A 21,274-nucleotide genomic window follows, 5' to 3' on the forward strand; every position below is an offset into this window, starting at 1 on the left:
CATTGTTACAAAACAATGCATGTAAAATAGCTCACGATTCCGGTGGTTCGGGGTTTCTTTTCATAAACGTGTGCTGTGCTGCTATAGATTCTTTAAAAAACAAAAGCAATAAAACAAGAAAAGCTTAAACTTGGCCGCTGTGTCTCTAGCATGAATGCCCTCAGGCCATCCGAGCAGCATGTTGTGAAAGGTGTGGTTGAGTCAATATCTTAGCAGAATTACTTCTCTGCATTTTTCGCACATCTCAGTTTCTTTGTTACAGGTGTGCCATTTATATCTCTGGTGTTAAGAGATATTAACCATGTTTTGCCATATATTAAAAATATTCTCTTCTACTAAACAAAGGATGACTATTTTCCCTGTTCCTGTGTTTCTTGGGTTATGCTGTTTTCCTCGGTTTATGCTCTACCAGCTACAGTTTAAACTAGCTGAGATGCAGAAACATACTGCAGATTACATGATGTTAGGGTTAAACGTCTCAAATGTATTGTAATCCACTGAGAAATTATGTTCTTGCCAGCCATAGTTGTGGTGAGCTTGTTGGGAACTTTGTTTTACCATATTTTTGTGGATTATTGTCTCCACGGCATGGTATGCTCCTCCATTTATTTCTGTAACCATGTAATATATACTTCTGTAATAGTGTCTCATCGGAGGAATGTCTGTAGAAATTGTGGTCTGTGTGACAAAAACAGAAATTTGTCTTTATTTTGTTCCTATTCTTAATTATTCTGTACACACACACACAAAAAAAAAGTTCAATTCATAACTTATGGTAGGGGCTGTATGGCTTAACTGAGCTCAGGATGTGAATCTTGAAGCACACAATTGACGGTAGTTCCAGGTGCAAACCGCTTGCTGCGTAAACGCACCAGACAAATGGTGGCCAAAAGGATACATGTGTACCATCATCCTGATGGGAATTAGAGGCATACAGAAATAAAAATGGCTTTATTATAGTTGTACCATAAATCTGCAGTACAGCCTGGCACTACATTGAAGTGTCCACAGAACATTAAGTAGAAGGCTGTCTCCATGAAACTTGTTTGCTGAACTATGATAACACTTCAGCTTTCCACTTCAAGTCCTTTTTTTTAAAGGATTAACGTAAATACATGATTTTTCAGAAGTGAATGAACAATCAATTTTATAACCGGATAAACTGGTACAAGACCCAAGAAGAAACTGTGAGGCAGTAAAGGGTTTATGCAGAAAAATCCTCACTCCAGATATTCCACACAGAGTAATTTCTCTGTTAAAATCTGGATGCAGTTGGCACAAGAAAATATTGGAAAGGAATTTTTATTCTGATGTGTCTTTTATAATGCAGAACACGTAGCTTGTGGATTTTCACAGTATCCTGATGTGATACTCAGCTGTGACCTTCACTGTAAATCAAGTTATTTTTATGACTGTTTTTTTTTTCTGGAAGTGCATTTATAGATTAAGGTGAATGAAATATGAAGGTGGTCTGAGAAATGAAAATCTTGATCCTGCATAAATACTTTCAAATCAAATTAATCCTAAGTATGTGTAGATATCTACTCACATGCAAAATGATCCACAAAATACTGTTGTTTGTGAAATCAGCCTGAACTTTAGCATTCCCCAAAATACCTGATATGATTTGTGTATGAACTGAGGAGTGAAGTTAGTGAGGCTCTGGCATATTTTTTTTTCCCTTCTTTGTTTTAACAAATCTAGTGTAAGGCCACAGTCTGTTATGAAGTTGCTTGCTCTCCAAAATGTCTTGGGTAAGCAAGGTCAGTTTGAAGGAATTATAATTTTTAACAGGCATAGTCTGACAAACGTGGGTCCTACTTCCTTGCTGTGAGCAGTGTGAGTCTTATTCTCGCCCCGTGTCGTGGTCTGCTTATGGAGTTTATTCTTGCCTTCCTGTCTGCCCTCCCTCACTTTCACACAGATGTCCAATTAACTCTCCCCCTGCTTTTGCTGCCACTCTGATGGTTCTAACTGGGACGCCCACCACCTTCTGAAAATATTTTATCAACTCGTTTTCAGTGCCTCTTCTTTTTCTGTATGAGACAGTCACATATGGAAGCCTCCTTCAGCATTCTGCTGGCTGCCTCTGTGACTCATTTTCTTGAATGACTGCTGTTCTCTCGGTGGTTGTGTGTCTTTCACATCAGTTTTGGTTGGGACCTTTATTTTTTTTAGATTTGCATTTCATCTAGGAGCATGGGTAGACATTAAATGCATCTAGAATAAATACCTGTATTACATGGCAGTAGTGAGACTGGAATAACTTGAACTCAAATAAGTGAAGTGGCTGTCAGGCTTTTCTGATGAACATGACAATTTGGCTGGATCTTTTGTTGGTATGCAGAAGTAAAGTGAAACCAGCGTTTGTTTTTCTTTCATATGCTGGGCTATTAACTGGGGCAGTTTAGCAGCTGCTTATGCAGTGCGGAGGGACACTAGAGAAGAGACAGAAGTCAACTGGGGTTGAAAACCACTACAGCTGTCCTAGTGCAAGCTCTTCTCTCTTTGTGCCTTCAGTTTAATATATGCAGTCTTGAAGTAGCAGTAAAAGGGGTAATCTTGGTCCAACATACTTTCAAAACCAGGAACTTGTATGTTGGTACAGGGGAGATGTGCATCTTGTTTTCAAGCATCAAAACTGTCCTAGGTAAATACACTTTTTTGCAGCAGTCTTAAAAATTATGCAAGCTGTTAATAAAATCTGTGCAATGTGGTTTTTTTTTGTTTTTTTTTTTTTTAGTACAGAGAAAGCAACTCAATTAATTCAAGTTTCAGGAAAAGGGCAGTAAGTAAGGAACTAAAGATGGTAATACTTACACATATGGGTTTCATTAATGTGAGAATGAGTGAAATGCTAAGTGAATTTAAGGAACACCTGGTCTCCTTTGGAAAGATTGATCTGGTGTGGAAGAAAAGAGGCTTGAGCTTTAAATACAAAGGATTTGGGGCCAGATAATTTTTTTTTATTATTTTTTTTTCACAATTAAGAATGTCTTGTGTTCACATATTTGTGACTTGGTTACATCCTGCTAGTGTCCTTTTTCAGTCATGTGCAATGTAGGCCAGTAGTTGCTTTATTCGGTTATGACCAACGTTACGTTGTTTTTTTTTTTGTTTGTTTGTTTTTGATCATTTGCAGTCATCATAAATAGAAGCCCAACAGCCAAATAAAATTCTGCTAATATCAAATCACGGCAGGTAAAGTTAGGAATACACCCGAAGAAAAGAGACATCCAAAGAGCCTGTGGTTTTATGAAGGTAAAATAGTTCTAGGCACTGGTAATAGGAAAAGGATGACATGGGTTTTGATCCAGAAGTCACAGTTTCAAGTTTCATGCACTGACTGACTTTATCATCGCAACTAGGAGCGTATATGGGAGCAGTGTTCATGCATGGTTACTGCACAGTGAATTTTGTGAAAAGGTTTTGTCTCTCTTTCCAGTTGGTAAGTTTCTACCTCGATCGCCATCACCACACATGGTTCTGTAGGGAAACTTGCTTTGGGATTTCCCCATCTAGATCAGGACAACAGCCACTGCCCTGCTGCTGCTCCTCAGCGGATCTGGCATACGAATGGCAGGTGCCATGCCCCAAAGTAGCCATCGGCTGCTTTCATGATAAGCACTGGTTCAAAGCATGAGCTTTAAAAAGGCACAAATGCAAATCTGTTTCTTTTTTGGTTTTGTTTGTTTGTTTTTCTTGGCAATAGCTAATCAGAACTTCATGGCTTCAGAAATATTTATTCCTTGGTGACCTTGTACCATAGCAAATTCCTTTTCACTCACATTACTGAAAGGCTTGAGTGCTCTTTAGGAATATTACTAGAAAAACACTGAGTATCAAATGAAATACCATAAAACGAAAACGAAGCTTTCCATCGTGTCTTAGCATCCCCTACGTCATAGGCCTGACTTTTAGGGTAAAATGTTGAACACCTTTAGTTTTCAAGGGGGTAAGAAGTTAGGAGGGTGTGTTTGTTTGTTTTTAAATTGATTTCTAATCCTCCCTGAAAAATCGCATGTTTCACAAAGTGGGGAAACCTTCCATCTGCAGGGTTCCATCCCTTCTGGCTGGGCCATTTTCTGTGGCTGGCGGGCACTTCTGTCCGCGTAATGGATGCGTTGCAGGAAAGGTGCTTTGCTGTGCTGGAGCCTCTAGGAGCCGTAGTGACTAGCATTTTTTTCCAGGGCCTTCAACACAAATGTGCACGCACACTCACACGGTGGTTCCCTTCTGCATGCTGTCTCCCAGCATATTTCCCTTCCCCCAGCTCTTTTACAAACTGTTTCTCCCCGAGGCAAATTTCTTGCTGTCTGGAGTACCAAACATGCACAGGCACTTTCTTTTTTTCTTTATCTTTAAAATTTCCTAGTGTAGCTATTATAAGCAGCAGTAACTTAAAGGACTATTTTACTTTTTTTTTTTTTTCTGTTCTTAGTGCATGTGTGCATAAAAAATAAAAAATGAACCCATAGTTTATGGCTAAGTGAGGCCAGGTTTCTCCTGTTTCTTTCTTTCATTCTTTCTTTTTTTTTTTTTTTTTTTTTTGAAGTGTCTTTACTCAGCAGTCACATTTTTTTCTTGTGGTAAAAAATGCAACATGAGCAGATGGCAAGTATTAACACATGAAATGCGGTGCCTGCTTGAAGTTGATTTAACAGTGCTCTAGGTTTCTGTCACTGGCGTTCAGTTAGTTAAGTAGTGTTTACAAGTTAATGAATTTGTTCCACTTGAAATATTTGATGGTATGTGCTGAGGTTCAGCAGTAAAGGGATCCTTTAGGAGTAATCGAGGAAAGCATGAGGTTTCTAGACACTGAGCTTGTGGGTTTTAGCATTTTTACCATTAATAGGAAAATGAAAAGAGGCAGAAGGAGCAATAGTAGACAACAGCATACAGCATTTTCTCTTGCATTGGTGATGGTGCTCTGAGCAGGGCAGTGATACAATACCTTAGAGCAGCTCCATATCTGAATGGTGTGGCTTGCAATTTTATTTCTATTCCTACATCTAGTCCCACATCTCAGGCAAGAATATGAAAAACAAAGTTTTATATAGCAAATCAGACAACACTTCCATATTTCTATATGATCTGCTTGCATTCTTGCATTCAAAGTATGAATGCAAACTATTACATATATATATAGGCTATATATAGCCCATGTTGGCAGCAAAACTGCCTAGAATGGGATGATCAAATTCAGCGTATTTTCAGTTCATGCCTAAGACTCCTTCCTACAATATGACATGCTATCTACCTAATAACACTTGAAACTAGGCCAGGTCCAAAAATTGCATTCACAGTAAGAAACAAAACAAATAGTGGTTTCTGGTAATTGAGAATCATGCGCACATGGGATTTTATACAGCTAATCCCTCTCTGCATGGATTGCTTAGTTTGTCAAAACTACGTCAACCTGCGAATGAGCATTCCTTGTCTGGCAAGCTGTAAGCGTGAGTGCATGGGAAGAGTTAACAAATTGTGAGCAACCAGTTCCAAAATAGTATGTTTTAAAGGCTTAGTTGATATTCCTGCCATAAGCGTTTGAGTTTAATTTTGTTAAGGGTTTTGCAAAAATATGGTCCTCCCTCTACTAATAGTAGTTTATTCAAATAGGACGGAAGGCCAAGTTCCTGTTTGAAAAGGGGACCGTAGCTGCTTCAGCTCTGACGTGAAATGGAAGATCCTAACTACCAGATAAGACTAAAGTAATTGCTCTGAATATGCACGAGTGCATCTTTAAAACCTTAAATCTGACAGTGATTTACGGTGTCCCTTAGGAAGGCTTTTCTCTCGAGTAAACAATGCTTAGTTAAGCGCTGCTGAGACCGGTGCAGGAGCACACTTCTGGCAGGCAGCGTGCAGCTCGCTCGACCCCGAGGCCTGAGGTCAGGGTATTTGTGCTACCTGAGAGATGGTCCCGTTAATCCCTGCCTGGCCGCCAGCCGCTCTGCTGCTGCATGGGATTTATGCAGAGCGAGGAGACTTGTTAACCCCTGCCTTTTATTGGGCTTTGTGCACGTCTGACATCACTGGCAGCCAATCACGAGGTGCTTCGGGGCTGAGTTTAAAAGCTATTTCATAATATATTTATATTCAGTGCAGATATTTTGGGCCTCCAGTAGCATTCATTTTGTCGCAGAGTCCATGTGTCAATACGGCTTAAAAAAAAAAAGGTATGAAAATAACATGCTTGCTCTTCGTTGTTTTTTTTTTTTTTTTTTTTTTTTTTGTAATGCATCTGGGTGGTGAAATGCTGTAGAAAGCGTAGCTGGGGTGCTGGAAAGCAGTTATTGTGGAAACGATTTTCCTCCTCCAGCAGCAGTAATGTTGTAAGCCCATCTTGGGCAATTGTCGTGTGCTCCTCGTGAGGCTGCTCCTGCTTAAGCAGCCAGACCTGCAAATACTTCCCAAGCTGCTCTGTCTTGCCAAGAACAAAAATGCAAGACAATCTGCAGAAATCAAGCACGTGCAGAGCCACCCTGGCAGCTGGGCTCAGCTCCGCAGCGCTGCTGTCACCCTCACAGCTCAGCCCAGACCCCCCCACACCCAGCCCTGGTGGGCCCTTTCCTTTGCCTGGTCCCACACAGAGTTTTATTCGTAGCGTTCACAACTTGACCGTATTGATGGAGGGCTCTTTCCTGATCGTGTTTCTTCCAGAAAAGTCTGGTTAGTCCATTCCTGCTTAACTCTTGCATTTCCAGAATACCTGCATTGGGACCATATGTGATTGTAAAACCAAAATACTATGATCATTCTTACAGTCTTGAAATTATTTTTGGTAACAGGTGTAGCTTCTACAAAACTCTATTTCTGTTATATAAAAAAGAAATGGGACCTCAGTGGTGGGACTATGCTTTTTTTCCTTTAATTTTTAGTTTGGGCTGATTCATTTCCCAGTTAGGCACAATGGCTGTGCTCACGTCAAGCTGCTAAAATCTCTATTCACATATGTTCCACGACAGGCCTGTAAAGTACATGTGTGGGGCTGACTCCTTCATCCTGTTGGGATCCCAAGGAGTTTATCTGCTCCTGATCAAAAAGACTTTGAAGAAGCTTTTCAGATGCTAGCTGTATCTCTAGCATGCTGTTCACAAATGATTTAGAAAATGAGGCATACAATGAGATGAGAAAGCTTGTTGACACAGTTATTTTGAGATCACAGAAGTGAATGCCAACTGCAGAGAGTGTAGACAGACTGCAACATTGAGAGACTGGGTGGAAAAACTTGTAGCCAAAACGAAATGTCAATAAATACAAGGTGATGCAAATGGGGATAATGTGAGTGAGCCCTGCATGGTGTTGGTCTCTGAACAAGCATCACAGCCTCATGAAAGCCTTCAGCTCACAGGTCAGTAGCAAGCAGGAAAGAAAATTTCATGTTAGGAATTATTAAGAGAAGTGCAAAGAAAGAAAATAAAAACCTTGCACCACTGTAAATCCATTGCTTCATCTTTAGTACTGACTGAAATTCTGGGCCTGTTGCAGCAAAAAAAGCAAAGGCACCTGGAACTGCAGTTTGGAACCACCTGTCTTTGAGAAGCAGCTAAGCAGACTAGGATTTTAGTCTTCTCTTTTCCACACTAAAGAAGGATTCATTAGAGTTTTTTGAAATCTAAAATTGCATGAGGCAGTAAGTAGAAATTATTATCAAGAAAACTAATTTTTTTTTCATGTAATATATCACTGAAGTTTGGAACTCAGTGTTGTAAGTGAGAGATTTACATATGTTGAAGTTGATCAGACAAAGTCATTTAGCAAAGTTACCTTTCTAATTCTGAGATTCTCTATGCTGCAAATTCCTATAGGTTAGGAGAGCATTCAGAGCAGCAATGCAGCATACTTGCCCTGTTTTTATACCCTAAGCATCAGCCGTTGGTCTCAGCTGGAGATGAGTTACTGAGCTTTGATTTGACAGTGTATGCGTGCTGGCTCTCCCTGTGTTTGTGGACAGATTTCTTCTACTGCTGTAGAACAGCACCATAGCTGCTGACTAGAGGTTGACGTACAAGCCAAACCTCATTGATCTTTGTTTCCTGCTGTATTACTCTTGGAAACTGAGTGTAATTTTCCATCTGCTACGACTTGTGGGTGGATCAGTTTCACTGTCTGAATGCCTTCTCATTGAGCATTAGAATATTGTATGTTTTGTCAGGCTAAATTTAATGCTGCTCTATGCTTGCCATGTTTTTGGTATCTGCTGGATTGTCCAAGGTGCTGTGTGCTTTCATTTCCCATTGCCTTACATGGAAACACAGGAAATGTAGGACCAAGACCTATCTGTTTTAATACTTTATGAATGTTTTTTTGCTGGTATGATTTCCCTTTTAGGAACGTTAGATTCATTCTAACTGTGAGGTCATTGGGAATGCCATGACTGTGATGTCACTGTGGATAAGAGGAGCGCAGTGGATGTTGCGTACCTTGTCTGTATTGCTTCCTAAGGACACCTACAGCATCCTTGTATCCAACCTGGCATGTTAGAATCTAGATGGGTAGACTAAATGGGTGAAGAAACAGAGCATCAGATTCAAAGAGTAGTTAATGGATTGTACTCTACCTGGATCTCAGTTACAGGTGTAGTTTGTCAGACATCTGCCTAACATCTTTATCAGTGACACGGAGGAGGATACAGAATGCACCCTCATCAAGTTTATGGATTACAGCACACTGAGAGCTGTGCTCCAGAACAGGGCTGCCTTGCTGAGGACATCAGGAGGCCAGAGGAATGTGCTCACTTGAATCTCTTGAAATTCAAAAAGGATAAGCACTATATCCTGTACTTGGGACGGACTGACACCCTGCTGTGGTACAAGATGGGGACTGACCGGGTGTAGAGCAGCTTTGCTGAAAAAGACACAGGGATCTTTTCAGACAGTAGGCTAAGCATGAGTTAGCAGTTTACCACCAATCAGCCTTACTGGGCAATATCAACATAAACATGACCAGTAGATTGAGGGAAATGATTATTCTCTTTATCGGGCATTTCTTACAATGCACCTTGAATACCAAGTTTAGTTTAGGTAGCCTCAGTATAAGAAAGATGTTGATAAACTTGACTGAGCTCTAGAGAGAGCCACAAAGATACTGGGGCTGGAGCCCCCAATTGGTGAAAAGAGCCTGAGACAGCTGATTTTATTCAGCCTGAAGAAGATAAACCTTACAGGGACCTAATAGCAGCCTCCCAGTGCATAAGAAGTTACCAAGAAGATGAAGCTAAGTTCTTTGGTGAGGTGCATAGCAGGTGAAGAGGAGACATTGGTCATAAATTGCACCGGGGTGTTCTGACAACTTGGTCGGGGCTGCTGGGACTACTGTAATAAAATGGGTGAGTCTACATACAAAGTTTCATACTGATTAGTTGCCCCCATTTTATAGATAATACTTGTAGAACTGGAGTACAATAACTGTAAAGATTCTTATTTAGTCATGTAGACTACATCCAAATGCCTTTCAAGTATGCTTGAGCTCAGTCATGTTGCACATTCGTACTGTCTGATTGCTTTTTATCGTCTTAGACAAGGAGTCGAAAGGTTATTTTGTATTATGGCAATATTGAAACGAGAGCCAGCTTGCGAAGCAGGCTCTTTCCTTGACTTGGCTACTGCAGCAGACACGGAGTGAATCATTCACCAAGGAAAGGAGGGTGAACTCCTTGTGTTTTGTTGTCTCCCTTTGGTCAATCTATTTTTTATTAGCTTTATCTGATTCTCATTATAATTACAGACTGCCTTCTGGATATAATGCTACCTCACGGTTCAGATAGATGGTATTGTTTTTGTTTGCTTTTGTCTATGATACTACTCCAGAAAGTGAAAGCAGTTTGAGTTTTTCCTTGGGGACTTCAGCTGCTGTTTCATGTGCAAGAGACTCCACAAGTTTAAATATCTTAGACGAGAAAACGTGTTGGTTTGAATTGGTTTGTAAAGGGACCTATAATTTGAGGTTATTACCATTCTGGCATTGTATGTGCTCGACTCAGACACCGTATTAATAAAGAAAAAAGTGCTCATATAAGTCTCAAACTGACAGCTTTGGAGTCTGCTGTTTATGCCTTAACCCATTGCTGCAGAAAGACTGAGAGATGGGATTGGAGGTTTATTGGAGAATCCCTAGCCCTCCACTTTAGCACCTTTGGGGAAAAAGCTATCTAACATCTGTGGATGTAACTTTCAGTCCCCCAGGAACTGGACTGAAACAGTTGGCAAGTGATACATTAGTGAGTAATGAATACATTAATTTTGAGCGTTGGACGTGAATAGCAGACATAGATAGTACTGTTGGACTTTGCACATTTTTGTTTGAAGTGCCACCAAATAGTATGAATACAGCTTTTTTTTTTTTCTTTTAATTTATAATTTAACTTGTGCAAGAAGGCAGAAAATGTACTTAACCAAAACCTACATAACCCTAATACCACGTGGGGTTTCCTCAGCAGTTAGGGAATGGAATAAATAGCCTGGAAATGCTGAGTTTAAAGCCCAAGGTTAACACGATTAAGACCACAGACAGAGTTCAAGTAATTTATTGCTTCTGTGCCTCTGTTACAATTACTGAATAATAGAAGTTAGAAACAACTTTCAGAGGTCATCAGGTTTGGTTCCCTACTGAAAGTAAGGTCATCTCTGCAGTTAGATTGGGCTTGCCAGGGTCTTCTCTGATCAAGTTTTGAGCATCTCTGAGGATGGAGATTTTACGACCTCTCTGGGCACCTGTTCCAGTCTTTGAGTACACCATCAACTGTAATCTTTTGCATATGTCTGATTGGTATTTCTCTCTCTGCAACTCGTATGAATTGTGTGTAGCTTTTTTGCTGTGTTCTTCTGAGTTGAGTCCAGCTCTGTTTTCTCTTTAAGTAACTCTGTCTTCATCTATTAGATAGTTGAAGACATCAACTGTATTGTGCTTTTCTTCCTCAGACTGAGGAAACTGGCTGTCTTAACCTCTCATCACAATATATGTGCGCCAGCCCCCAAGCATCTTGATCATCTTCTCCTGGACTTGATCCAAGTATGTCAGTGCAGTAAATCCTTTATGAATTGGGGAGTCCAAAACCAGACACAGTACTGTGGATTCAGTCTCACGGGTACGAGATAGTTTGGAGTGATTGCTTCCCTAAGTCTGTTGGTTGTGCTTTTACTCACACCGATATGCCATTAGTTCTCATCACTGCTGGGACACCCCGTTGATTCTGGTTCAGCTTGTTGCCTGTGAGGGCTCCTGTACTTTTTTCTCCAAAGCTGTTTTCTAGCCAGCTGTTAACTGGGTTAGGTATCAATTATTTGACCTAATTAGATCTATGCTGTCTATTTTCAATCACTTTCTTTTGTTTGAAGTGTTGGGTGTGGAGTCCCAAAGGATTTGCTCCATATTTTCTTGGGGAATGAGGTACAGCTAAGCATCCTGTAGTTCCCCATCTCTTCCTCCTTGACCTTCTTGAAGATGAGGATGACATTTGGCTTTTTTCCAGTCATCAAGAACCTCCTCTGATTGCCCTGACCTTTAAGATGACAAACAGCAGCCTTACAGTGATGTGAACCAGCAACTTAAACATTCTCAAATGCATCTGTTTGGTCCAGTACACCACTAGGTTTTTCGCTTGCTTGTTGTTTTTACCAGTTTGCTGTAAGAGTCTCTATTCAGATCTGCCCCATCTTGCACACCTCCTTAGACTGTACCTCTAGAGAGGGACTTGGGAATTCCGGGGGCAGAGCTGGCAGTAAATCCCACGACAAAGGATGTATTGAGTTGTCTCATTAGTAAAATGAGCTTGTCCTTCTAACTTGTGTTAGAAGGATATTGTGAATTTCAGATGTCCAGTTTCTGCCTTTTGTGCTCCTGCAGATAGAAATGCTTGGTATTATTGTTGCTATTTATCTTAGTTTGCCTCATTCTTTCTTTCAGTCCTGCTCCCTTTTGGCTTTCCTGAAGATTAATACATGAGGAGCAGCCCCAAATGTATCCCCGCTTCTTGTTGAGAAATAATTTGGGAGAGTGAGAGTGCTGAAACCAGAGCAAGCTGCCTTTAGGAAGCCTCATAGACGCAGACTGTCAGACCAATCACAAATTGCAACAGCAAAACAAATCCAGACTTTTTTTTTTTTTTTTTTAAAGGACGTGCTCCTTCTGGCAACAGCATATAGGGGAAATGATTATATTAGTGAGAGACTAGATTCATCACTGAAGGGAAGAAAGGCTGGTGGATAGCATGCCTAAAGCGCAAGATCTCAGACCGTACAGTTGGAACACATCTTGCTGTGAGGTTCTTCAGAACTGTTGCATCTCTTCGCTGTCTCACGCTCTCCTAGCAAAAGCCTCTGTGTCCTTCTGTTTTTTTAGACAGCTAATAAACTGCTTTAAAGCCTTCACAGTAATCCCCTGGACTTAAAGGAAAAAGGAGAAAGTACCATTGCTTTCAAACAGAATCCTGTAGCATGAATTTACTGAGGTTGGTACTGGAAGGCTTTGTGGGTGCTGTGGTGAGGTCAGATGTCCGGCTCTGCTGGCTTCAGCTCGCGACAGGCACAGGTCCCAGGGTCAGAATAGACTTTTGTATTTTCTCAGGAAGAATATTCTGCAATTTATGTTCCTAACCAAGGTGTGTTCTGGGCTTAAAGAATCAGAGATAAATTTCTTAACCTTGCCGACATAGTAAAAGATGCAATGCAAGTCAAGTTGAGAATGAAGTCCAATTCTTGCAAGTCATACAGGGTAAAGAATATAAGTATAAATTGGGGAGATGAGCATAAATCGGGCTCTGAGGATTGTATTCTGAAAATTGGAGTGGTCTGACTTTACTGTTGGCCTCCCTTTCAGAAGCTGCTCTCTTGAAGAGAAGAAGAGAATTTATACCCATAATCTAGCTTTTGCAATTAATAGTTTTGGCACCTTAGCTATCTTCTGTGACTCCAGGTAGTGTGCCAGGCCGAACTGGGATGGCTGCAATGTGGTGACATACTTCCTTCTGCTGAGCCTGAGAGAAAAATAACCTCTGGGAGAGGAATGGGGAGGACAGCTGTAGGCAGTGAAGTTTTAAACCAGTGCTGCAGGATCTGCCAGAATTCCTCTGTCAGCCTGGATTTAAATCTGGGCTCTGCCGTGACTTGCTGTCTGTCTGTCATCCAACCTTCCTGTCTTGGTTTCCCAAGGTGTAACAGTGTTTGACTAGTTTGTAAGGCTATTGTTAGGATTAATCTTCAATCTATTTTGAAGTTGCTAATTAAAAGGTGATTCCTTGACACTGGTTAAGCAACTTTGAGAAGCTTTAAGAAGCTTCTGAGAAGCTTTGTTAGTTAGCTAAGGATAACCCTTAGCACTGTTTTTACACCGCTTGTTTCTTCAGATGACGTGTGACACCGTATTTTCACTGGAGAGTTTTACTCAGCACGCGCTATAGAAGAGCCGAGCTCGTTTGTCTTGGCATAGTGGGATTGCTAGCCCCACAAATGGGAGATAAGAATTACCATGGAAGCCATCCAAAGCAAAAGAGGTCTCTGATGTGGCAGCAGTGCACGTCAGACCCCCTCTCCTCCGTTAAAAATGTCCTTATTAAATTATTTTCTTAGCACATAGTGAGTGTTTAACGGATGATAGTATGCCTGAGAAGAGAACTGCGGATTATCTCATGTTTAAATATGCATGGATTTAAGGTTCAAAAGAAGTCCAAAGATGTTATGCAATTTTGATGGTGGCTTGACTTACTTTTGTGTTAAGAGGAGCTGCAGGAGAGAAAACTTCTTTCAGGCAGTATGAGGTATCTGGACAATATGATATAAAACTATAAGCAATTAATGCAGTGGAAATGTTGGGCAGTGAAACGACTTTCTACTTTAGAAAATTTCGTTTGTATAGAAGGTCAGATTTCAGTGCATTTACACAACTGGCTGGTAACAGCACTTTCTGGTGGGTGCAGACAGTTCGGCTGGGTGATGCCTTTTTGGACTCTGACCTGCTTTCACAGACTGTTCTATCCTCAGCCCCTGATTCAGAGTGGTTCCTTCTGAGAAGAATGTGCAGGTGAGGATTTGTTGTGCTCAGCATCAGAGCTGATGTGAAAAATATTGTTACTACTTCATAGTTTTCCCGAAACTGTCTCACAAGAGGCCACTAGCACTGTACTAGATGGACTGGCAATAATCAGAACAAGACTGGTTAGAAGAGTCAAAATTGCTAGTTTTTTATTCTTAAGTATTTTTTGATGTTGAACTTTAAATCTATTTTAGTTGAAATTAAAAAATATTTTGCCATTGTTTTATAAAATGGTATAAATAATTAAGATTGATAGGGACCAGAATAAACATTTTTGAAATGTTGTGCCTTTTATTTAAAATGAGGATGGTTGCCTGATTTTGGAGCTGCCCAAAAAACAGCTTTCAATTTTTGCCTGGCTTTGATCGTTCCTACAGTCTACATATTGATCTTAATACCCCTGAGAATGACCAAATCTGGAAAATAATTTCTGCCAGACACGCAAGAATCAACTCGTATCTTTGATAGCAGAGTTTAAATTGTTGTTGCAGGTTTCTGCAGAGAAATGCTCCTTGAGCTGTGCTCCAGGAAGCTTTGGAGGTCCTCCACTGGAAGCTAACAGCAGCAAATATGTTTATTGGTGTCAAGGGAAAGGTGTTAGTGCTGCTTCAGGTGGTGGGCAGCAGATGTACGATAAATGGCTTCAGGAGCCGTGGAGACATGAATAGCACTTGAGGCAAAGTCAGCATCACGGCCCAGCAGTGTGGACATAATATTTTATTTTCATAGCTTTGAAGAGGCAGAACTGACCAGGAGCTCAGCTCAGGTGGATGAGGAATAGCTGCTCCCGTACAGCTATTGTTAATAAATCTGTCTGAGTTGAACTACCAAGGCTTTAAATGGAGTAGCCTTAAGTGAGGGTTTTTGTTTGTGTTTGCTTGTTTTTTGTTTTACAAAAGAAGGGGGGGGGAGTAGGGTGGTATGTGCAGTCTGCCACGGTTGCTGTATTTTCTTCAAAGTAAGAACAGAAGTTCAAGTTGCTGACTAAGTTTCCAGAAATGCAGCATGTGAAAGGTTAACTTATTTTTTTCTGTGGGAAATAATATCCCTCCTCCTTTTCTCAGGTAATCTGCTATTTTCTGCCTGTGAAAATAGCTCAACATTTTAGCTGGTAATAATCAGGCACATTGCAATAGCCCGGATAAACACACTGTTCGGAATAGGGTCAGAAATCCTCACAGTGCTGCCACAGCTTTCTGCTGGTGCCCTTGCTGGCCGTGGCAGTGCCCCTGCACCCCAAGAAGCCCCCACAGCCTGTGCTTGCCCACCTGCTTCTGCCATGGGCTCCGTCCTTGCTCTGCCTGCTGGTGCAGAGGGAAAGAGCCAGGGAGAGCTGGGTGAATTGTCTGGCTGGGCTGGGCTCACGGCCCCTCAGGGGTGGATGCCCTACATCTACCAAAGTGGATCACTGGAACATCTTTTAGATACTTAAAAGCAAGGCAACAATGTCCTGTGTCCACCCCAGGAATTCTTGCAGCACTTGCCTTCAGTGTAAGGTTGCTGTGCCGGAGCTGAGGCAGGCTGACTGAAGGCTGCCTATGAAAATGAAGCGAAGCCAGCCGACACGTTCAGCACAGCATTTGTATTTTTTCTTCAACAGAATGTGGAATCTGCCTGTGAATTAAGCTGTTTCCTGGAGGTGATATAATCTGTAAGCGATCACCTTTTGACCCAACTTCGCCGTTCTGATGCTAGGGTGCAGTTGTCAGAGTAACCACAAAGCTCTTAAATGGGTCATTTTCGTACTCCTCTCATGTCTTTTACTCTTCCAGCTGGGGGCTTGCCTTTTAGGGGCTTCAAACTGATTTTCTCAAGGGGTGCTTTTAGTGCCTTGGATAGTAAGTCACACAACTTGTCTCCCTGGATGACTGGGCTGCCTGTCGAAGTGTAACACGCTGAGGTCTCTGGAGCTGCCACCAGAAGTTTTAATCTTTCAGGCATGATCGTACATGCCACTTCCTTTAGTTGCCTGCAAGTGCAGAATTACTGCATGCACTTTATTTTTCAAAAGCATTCGAGAGTGCTTTAAGCTTTTCATTTCTGCTACTTCATCTAGCTTCATCTAAACCTGTTATTCTTCCTTCCAAACGCTAAATTCCTCTATCATTTCTTTATTCCTTATTTCCTCAGTTTATTCACTCGTTGTTGGATCTTTAAGTTAATGGCTTCCACATTTGGGAGAAAAGCTGCAGTATGAGGCATCCCAGCAGAGCTCTGTTTCCCACTCGCGTTTCACTGACTTCCCTACTTGTTAGCTTCCTTCTCCTGGTTAGGAACTCCAGGGCAGTTGCAGATTGGGCTGCAACTGTGCCTAGATTTAGACAGATATGCGTGCTTTGTTTTCTAAGGGGACTTCAGTGGGGTTCGGTAGTGCTGGATACCATTCTGTTGTGCTAAAACGTGTTTTGGCTTGAAATACCAATGTCGTAAATGTTCAGTTTTGAAACGCTGAGCAAGCTTCCTGCTAGTGCCAGGTTGTAAGGATTACAGCCCTGTCAGTGCTGCTGCTGGAATTCAGGTGCAGGGCAAAGCTGCTGGACTGCGCTCAGCTGTCTGAGACCTGACCTGAGACAAGTTAGAGGAGAAGTAAGGATTTGTTTATCGGCATGCAGTAGGTGTTGTAGGCGCTCACAGAGGCCAGCGAGATGACAGCTCCTTGTCCTGAGGCCTTCATGGCTGGGATTAGACACAAACACGGCTTATGGCCACCTGGTCTTCAGCAAACTGCTGTTGTAGGCACTGCCAGCAGCGGTTTTAATTTATGGTATGGATGCCATCCTAATGAGAGCACCAACTTTCTAAGAACTGTAATCCAGCTTGTATTATATTGTGACAGACACCAATCAAATGATCTGGAGGTGAAAAGCCATTTGTTGCCACTTAAGCCTTTATTTTTTTATGACTTTAATAGGCTTTGGAATTTCAAGCCACCCCCTCTCCTCCCGTTTTCCTTTCCCCCTCCTTAGCTAGCAACTGTAATGCTTTTTCTTTAAGCTTCAAAGCAGCCTGACCACAAAGGAATTATTTCATCTTCAGTATGTGTGATGTGTGCAGCACAGATTCCCTGTGCCCTTGTCTTTTAACCCTGCATGGCATTTGTACATTGTGAAGGAGAGATTTTCTCAGACCCGTTCCTTGTAAAATGTTGTCAGGTTGTAGGGATCAGTATCTTTGCCTCTCATTTACTATTGAGAGTCCAAAGCATCTTAGTACTGCACTGTGAACGCAGGCGATTGTTACAGCTTGTTTTTTCCTCTCCTTTCTGTTTTGCAGACATGAGCCTAGTTGCTAGTAGTACTGCATGATCGATTCCGATTCTTTGTCTTCTCTTACTCAGTGGTTTTGACTGGCTGTTGATTTTCAATCTTAGGTGGAAAAAAATTGATTGCCTTCTACATTAAAGAGTCTAGAATTCTGCCCATTAAAAGGAGCTTATCTCCTGCTTGGGTCTGCACATAAAACATGCAAAGCTACATGTGTCTGATGATTTGCACTAAGTGTTTCTCTTCCATAGCAAGATTTATATTTTCTAATATCTGGTAAGTGTCCTCCAAGAACGTGGTCTTGTTCTCCTAGATGGCTAATGGAGAGTTAGTCAGCAGAACCCCAGTCACCCTGTCTGCTTTGACAATGACAGCAGAGCAATGCAGCTTAGGTACCTGGTTCCTAGATCATTATATAAATTAATATTTCTGTCTTAAATCGTGCCTAGGTGTATGTGGAGAGACAGCATCTATTCCAATGTATTACCAGTGGAATATCAAGAAATTTATGTAAACAGAATTGAAACACAACTGAAAATTAAATACAGATCAATGTGAAGATTACATCTACCTAGTAAACTGTTTTGTGGAAATATACATTACGTTTAGAGCCTGAAGACCTTTAGCTTTATGGAGGGTTAGGTTCTTAATTTGCCGTTGAGACTGTGATTTTAGCTAGAGGTTTGAATAGTTGCACTGTAGAAATATTATTTGATCCTCCTCAGTACAGGATTAATCAATTATTTGAATTCTTCAAAACCCCACAAGCAAAACTAAATCCCTCTCTATATTTCTTTAGTCAGTCTTTTCCAGTGTTACTAACTAATTTGCATTTTCTGTGCTTTAAAACTGATTTCCCCTGTGTTCTACTCTATTTTTAGCTGTTCAATATTAATCCAGCTAAGGTGATTGCTAAGCTAAGTCTATAGAATCAGGTGTGAAAGCAAACAACTTTACATTTTCAGAATTGTTTACAGAGCCAGTTATCTTGTATTGGAAAATAACTTTAATTATGAGATGCTGCAGGGTTTCCACCCCCCCCCCCCCCCGTATCTCTTTTGTACAAGAGATCAAGAGCACACGTGCAAAATATAGGTGATCAAGAATCCACATCACCTGTATTTAGGAGTAAGACTCATTTTCACTATTGTTCATATGGAATGCACCTGGTTTGAAGTTACTAGCTAGAGGTCCCTCGTCTTTTCACAGCATTATGGATTCCCAAGATATGTATTGCAAAAGCAGGAGATTAAATGAACAAAAACATTTGTAACTTTACCATTCCAGTTCCTGATGCCCTTACCTGTTTTAGAGTAGCATGGTTTGAAAGAAAGCTGCTTCCCCCACCTCCAAAAAAAAAAAAAAAAGTATTTGGCATAAAGGCACAAACACAATAAAGCTAGCTTTCTGAGGAATGTAACTTCCCCCGGTGCTAAAATTTGAACATACTATTTAACTATGTAAGTACTGTAGTTACAACAGGCTGTGGTTAAATATGCATTCTAGGATGCAAGGTGCAAAATCGAAGTAATCATCAGCATATCCTTGAACCAGAGCAAGTAGAGAATTCATTTTAAAAGCAGACAAAACCACAACTTTCTAATGGTGGGAAGTATAGTGTCCTTCATGAAGTAAAGCAGAATATAGAGTGGAAGGCTTTTTTGTTTTTGAGTTGCAGCTTTAAACAATTAGCTTTAACACTAAAGGAAGTTGAGAGAGATGGTTTGCAAGCATAGTGCATCATGAAGTCATTTTCCATTTGGAGCCTACCATGTCTTTTGCCAGAGCATACTAAGTAGTACGTTTGAATTCAAGCAATTTCTAAATGTGTACCTACCTTTACAGTGAGATAATGGTTAGCAGCAGGATACCTGCTCTCCATTCTTTTGATTGACATTCATGCAAGCTACTAAAGGTTTAATCAAGCCACTTCATCATCCAGATCTTCTTCCTCAGTTGGTGCATGGAATGCAGCTCCAGTGCATATTCTGAAGAATCCCTCAAGGTATTATTTCCTGTTGTTTAACAATAAGATTAATTTCTGTGCTGTTTTTGTTTCAGAGTCGTCCTCCATCAGTAGCACACTCCTATGATCTGCCAAAACTCTACAGAACTGAAGACTATTTTCCTATGAACTACGTAGGTACCAAATACCCAAACCACTAATTTGTGTCTCCCAACAGCTTTTTAGAAAAGGCTGGGTTTGTTCTTATGGCTCATGCTTCTTTCTAATGACAAAGTAACCATTACATGTCAGATCTTCGGTTAGTATTTCTATGAGCAGCTAAAGCTTTCCAATGGTACTACTGTGGCCATACAGAGTCTGGAACATTTATTCTAAGATTTGGTCACAGTAGCTTTAACTATAAGCTTACTAAATCAGCAAAGAAAATACACAAAAACTTACTTTGTTTACCCTCACATTTTTATAATTAAAATGATCAGGTTTAAGAGCATGCTAGTATAGCATGCTAACAGTATCAGTACAATTTGTTAATATGCCAGCTTCACAAATATTCGGGTTTTAAAAGGCAGAATAAAATAAGTATCAAAATTTAAGAATTAAATAAACCACACGTGGCTGGAGCTTCCAGCATTCCTCTTCAAATGAGGAGTAGGGTTTTAAAAGCTGTTGTGTAACATAAGTTGAATGGTATGAATAAACTTTCTGCAAAGTTATTATGGACCTTTGGATGTGCCATTTTGTAATGAAGATTCTATTTAACCAGCACTGAAGGAGAATAGTTCAACATCCCACCTGTAGCGTTTTTTTTTTTTTTTTTTTGACAGCAAAATATGTCTAGGGCAATCAAAAATACCCCACTCCCTTGTCTGAACAGAAAACACTAGAAAGAGATGGTTATATACTTAGAAGATACTTGTCTCCCTTATACACAGAAAATCTCACTATGGCAACAATGAGGGGGTATTGGCTGAGATGGTAGATGATTGCTTCTGAAAAATAAACTATTCTAGATGATTGGCTTTGCATATAGCACAATTTGGAGAAACAGAAATAAATGCTCTTTAATGGAGGATCCAATGTAAATACTGGAAAAGGAGAGGAAAAAAAAGGAAAAAATCTTATGGTGAAAGTAAAGCTACATGGCTTTGAGTAACCATGGAGACCAATGCTTTTCTGATGCAGAAATAAATGAACTCAACCTTTTCATATTTATTAGTGGAACTGATGATGAGAGATAAAGTTGAATTAAAATATAAAGCAATAGAGAGACCTAGTCAATGTCTCTGCCCCTGCAATGCAGGTTATTGAAATGGATTATTACAAATGAACTGGTATTATAGAGAGGAAAATTAATTATGAAGGTAACAAAATACTCTAATTATACCAACCCATTTATCCAAATAGCAGCAGCTTTATTATCAGAAATGAAGAGACAGTACAGACACCATGCTCCTGACATTTTTTTGGTTCTGATGAAAAATTGAAATAAACTTATTTTACCTTAGTAGTGTTTGTAATATACATACTACAAAATGGATTACTGTATTAGCAGGTATTTAAAATTACTAATTTTTTGTTGATAATGATAGAAAGTTAGCATGAAAATACTGGGTAAATATTCAGGTTTCTGTCTTGCTGAAGGGTCAAGCATTAATTGGCAAGTTGTTGCAGAAACGTTTCAGCTGGACAGAGGATGGCAGTGTTAAATGTCACTTGTTCAGTAAGATTAAGAGCTTGTGAAGTACAACTTCAATGCAGATATTTCTGGAACATCACGTAAAAGATTTTGACCTGAGTACAAATGCTAGTGTAGATGAAGTGTTAATTCACAGTACCTGAAGGAAAACGCTGAGATCAAGTGTGACATTAGTGTATGGTGCTGTTGATAGAAAACTAGCTTAGCAAAAGCTGTCTCTCTGTTCCTGCTGGAAAATAACTGTTTAGGTTGGATGAAAGCTCGTGTTCTGTAACCATGCTTCAAGGAGGGAGGGGGAAGGGATGGAAGCAGAGTATA

General features: G+C 40.5%; 1 protein-coding gene across 2 annotated transcripts in view; it reads left to right on the forward strand.

Moving 5' to 3' along the window:
• Positions 1 to 21,274, forward strand: part of BCAS4 (breast carcinoma amplified sequence 4) — a 63,132-nt gene that overhangs the window by 22,009 nt on the left and 19,849 nt on the right. For both annotated transcript variants that reach the window (XM_038166387.2, XM_038166386.2), the window contains one exon: positions 19,356 to 19,433. In XM_038166387.2, the coding sequence (XP_038022315.1) occupies positions 19,356 to 19,433 (78 nt within the window). The remainder of the gene's footprint in view (positions 1 to 19,355; positions 19,434 to 21,274) is intronic.

Source organism: Anas platyrhynchos, chromosome 21 (genome assembly GCF_047663525.1).
Source record: "Anas platyrhynchos isolate ZD024472 breed Pekin duck chromosome 21, IASCAAS_PekinDuck_T2T, whole genome shotgun sequence".
NCBI lineage: Eukaryota > Metazoa > Chordata > Aves > Anseriformes > Anatidae > Anas > Anas platyrhynchos.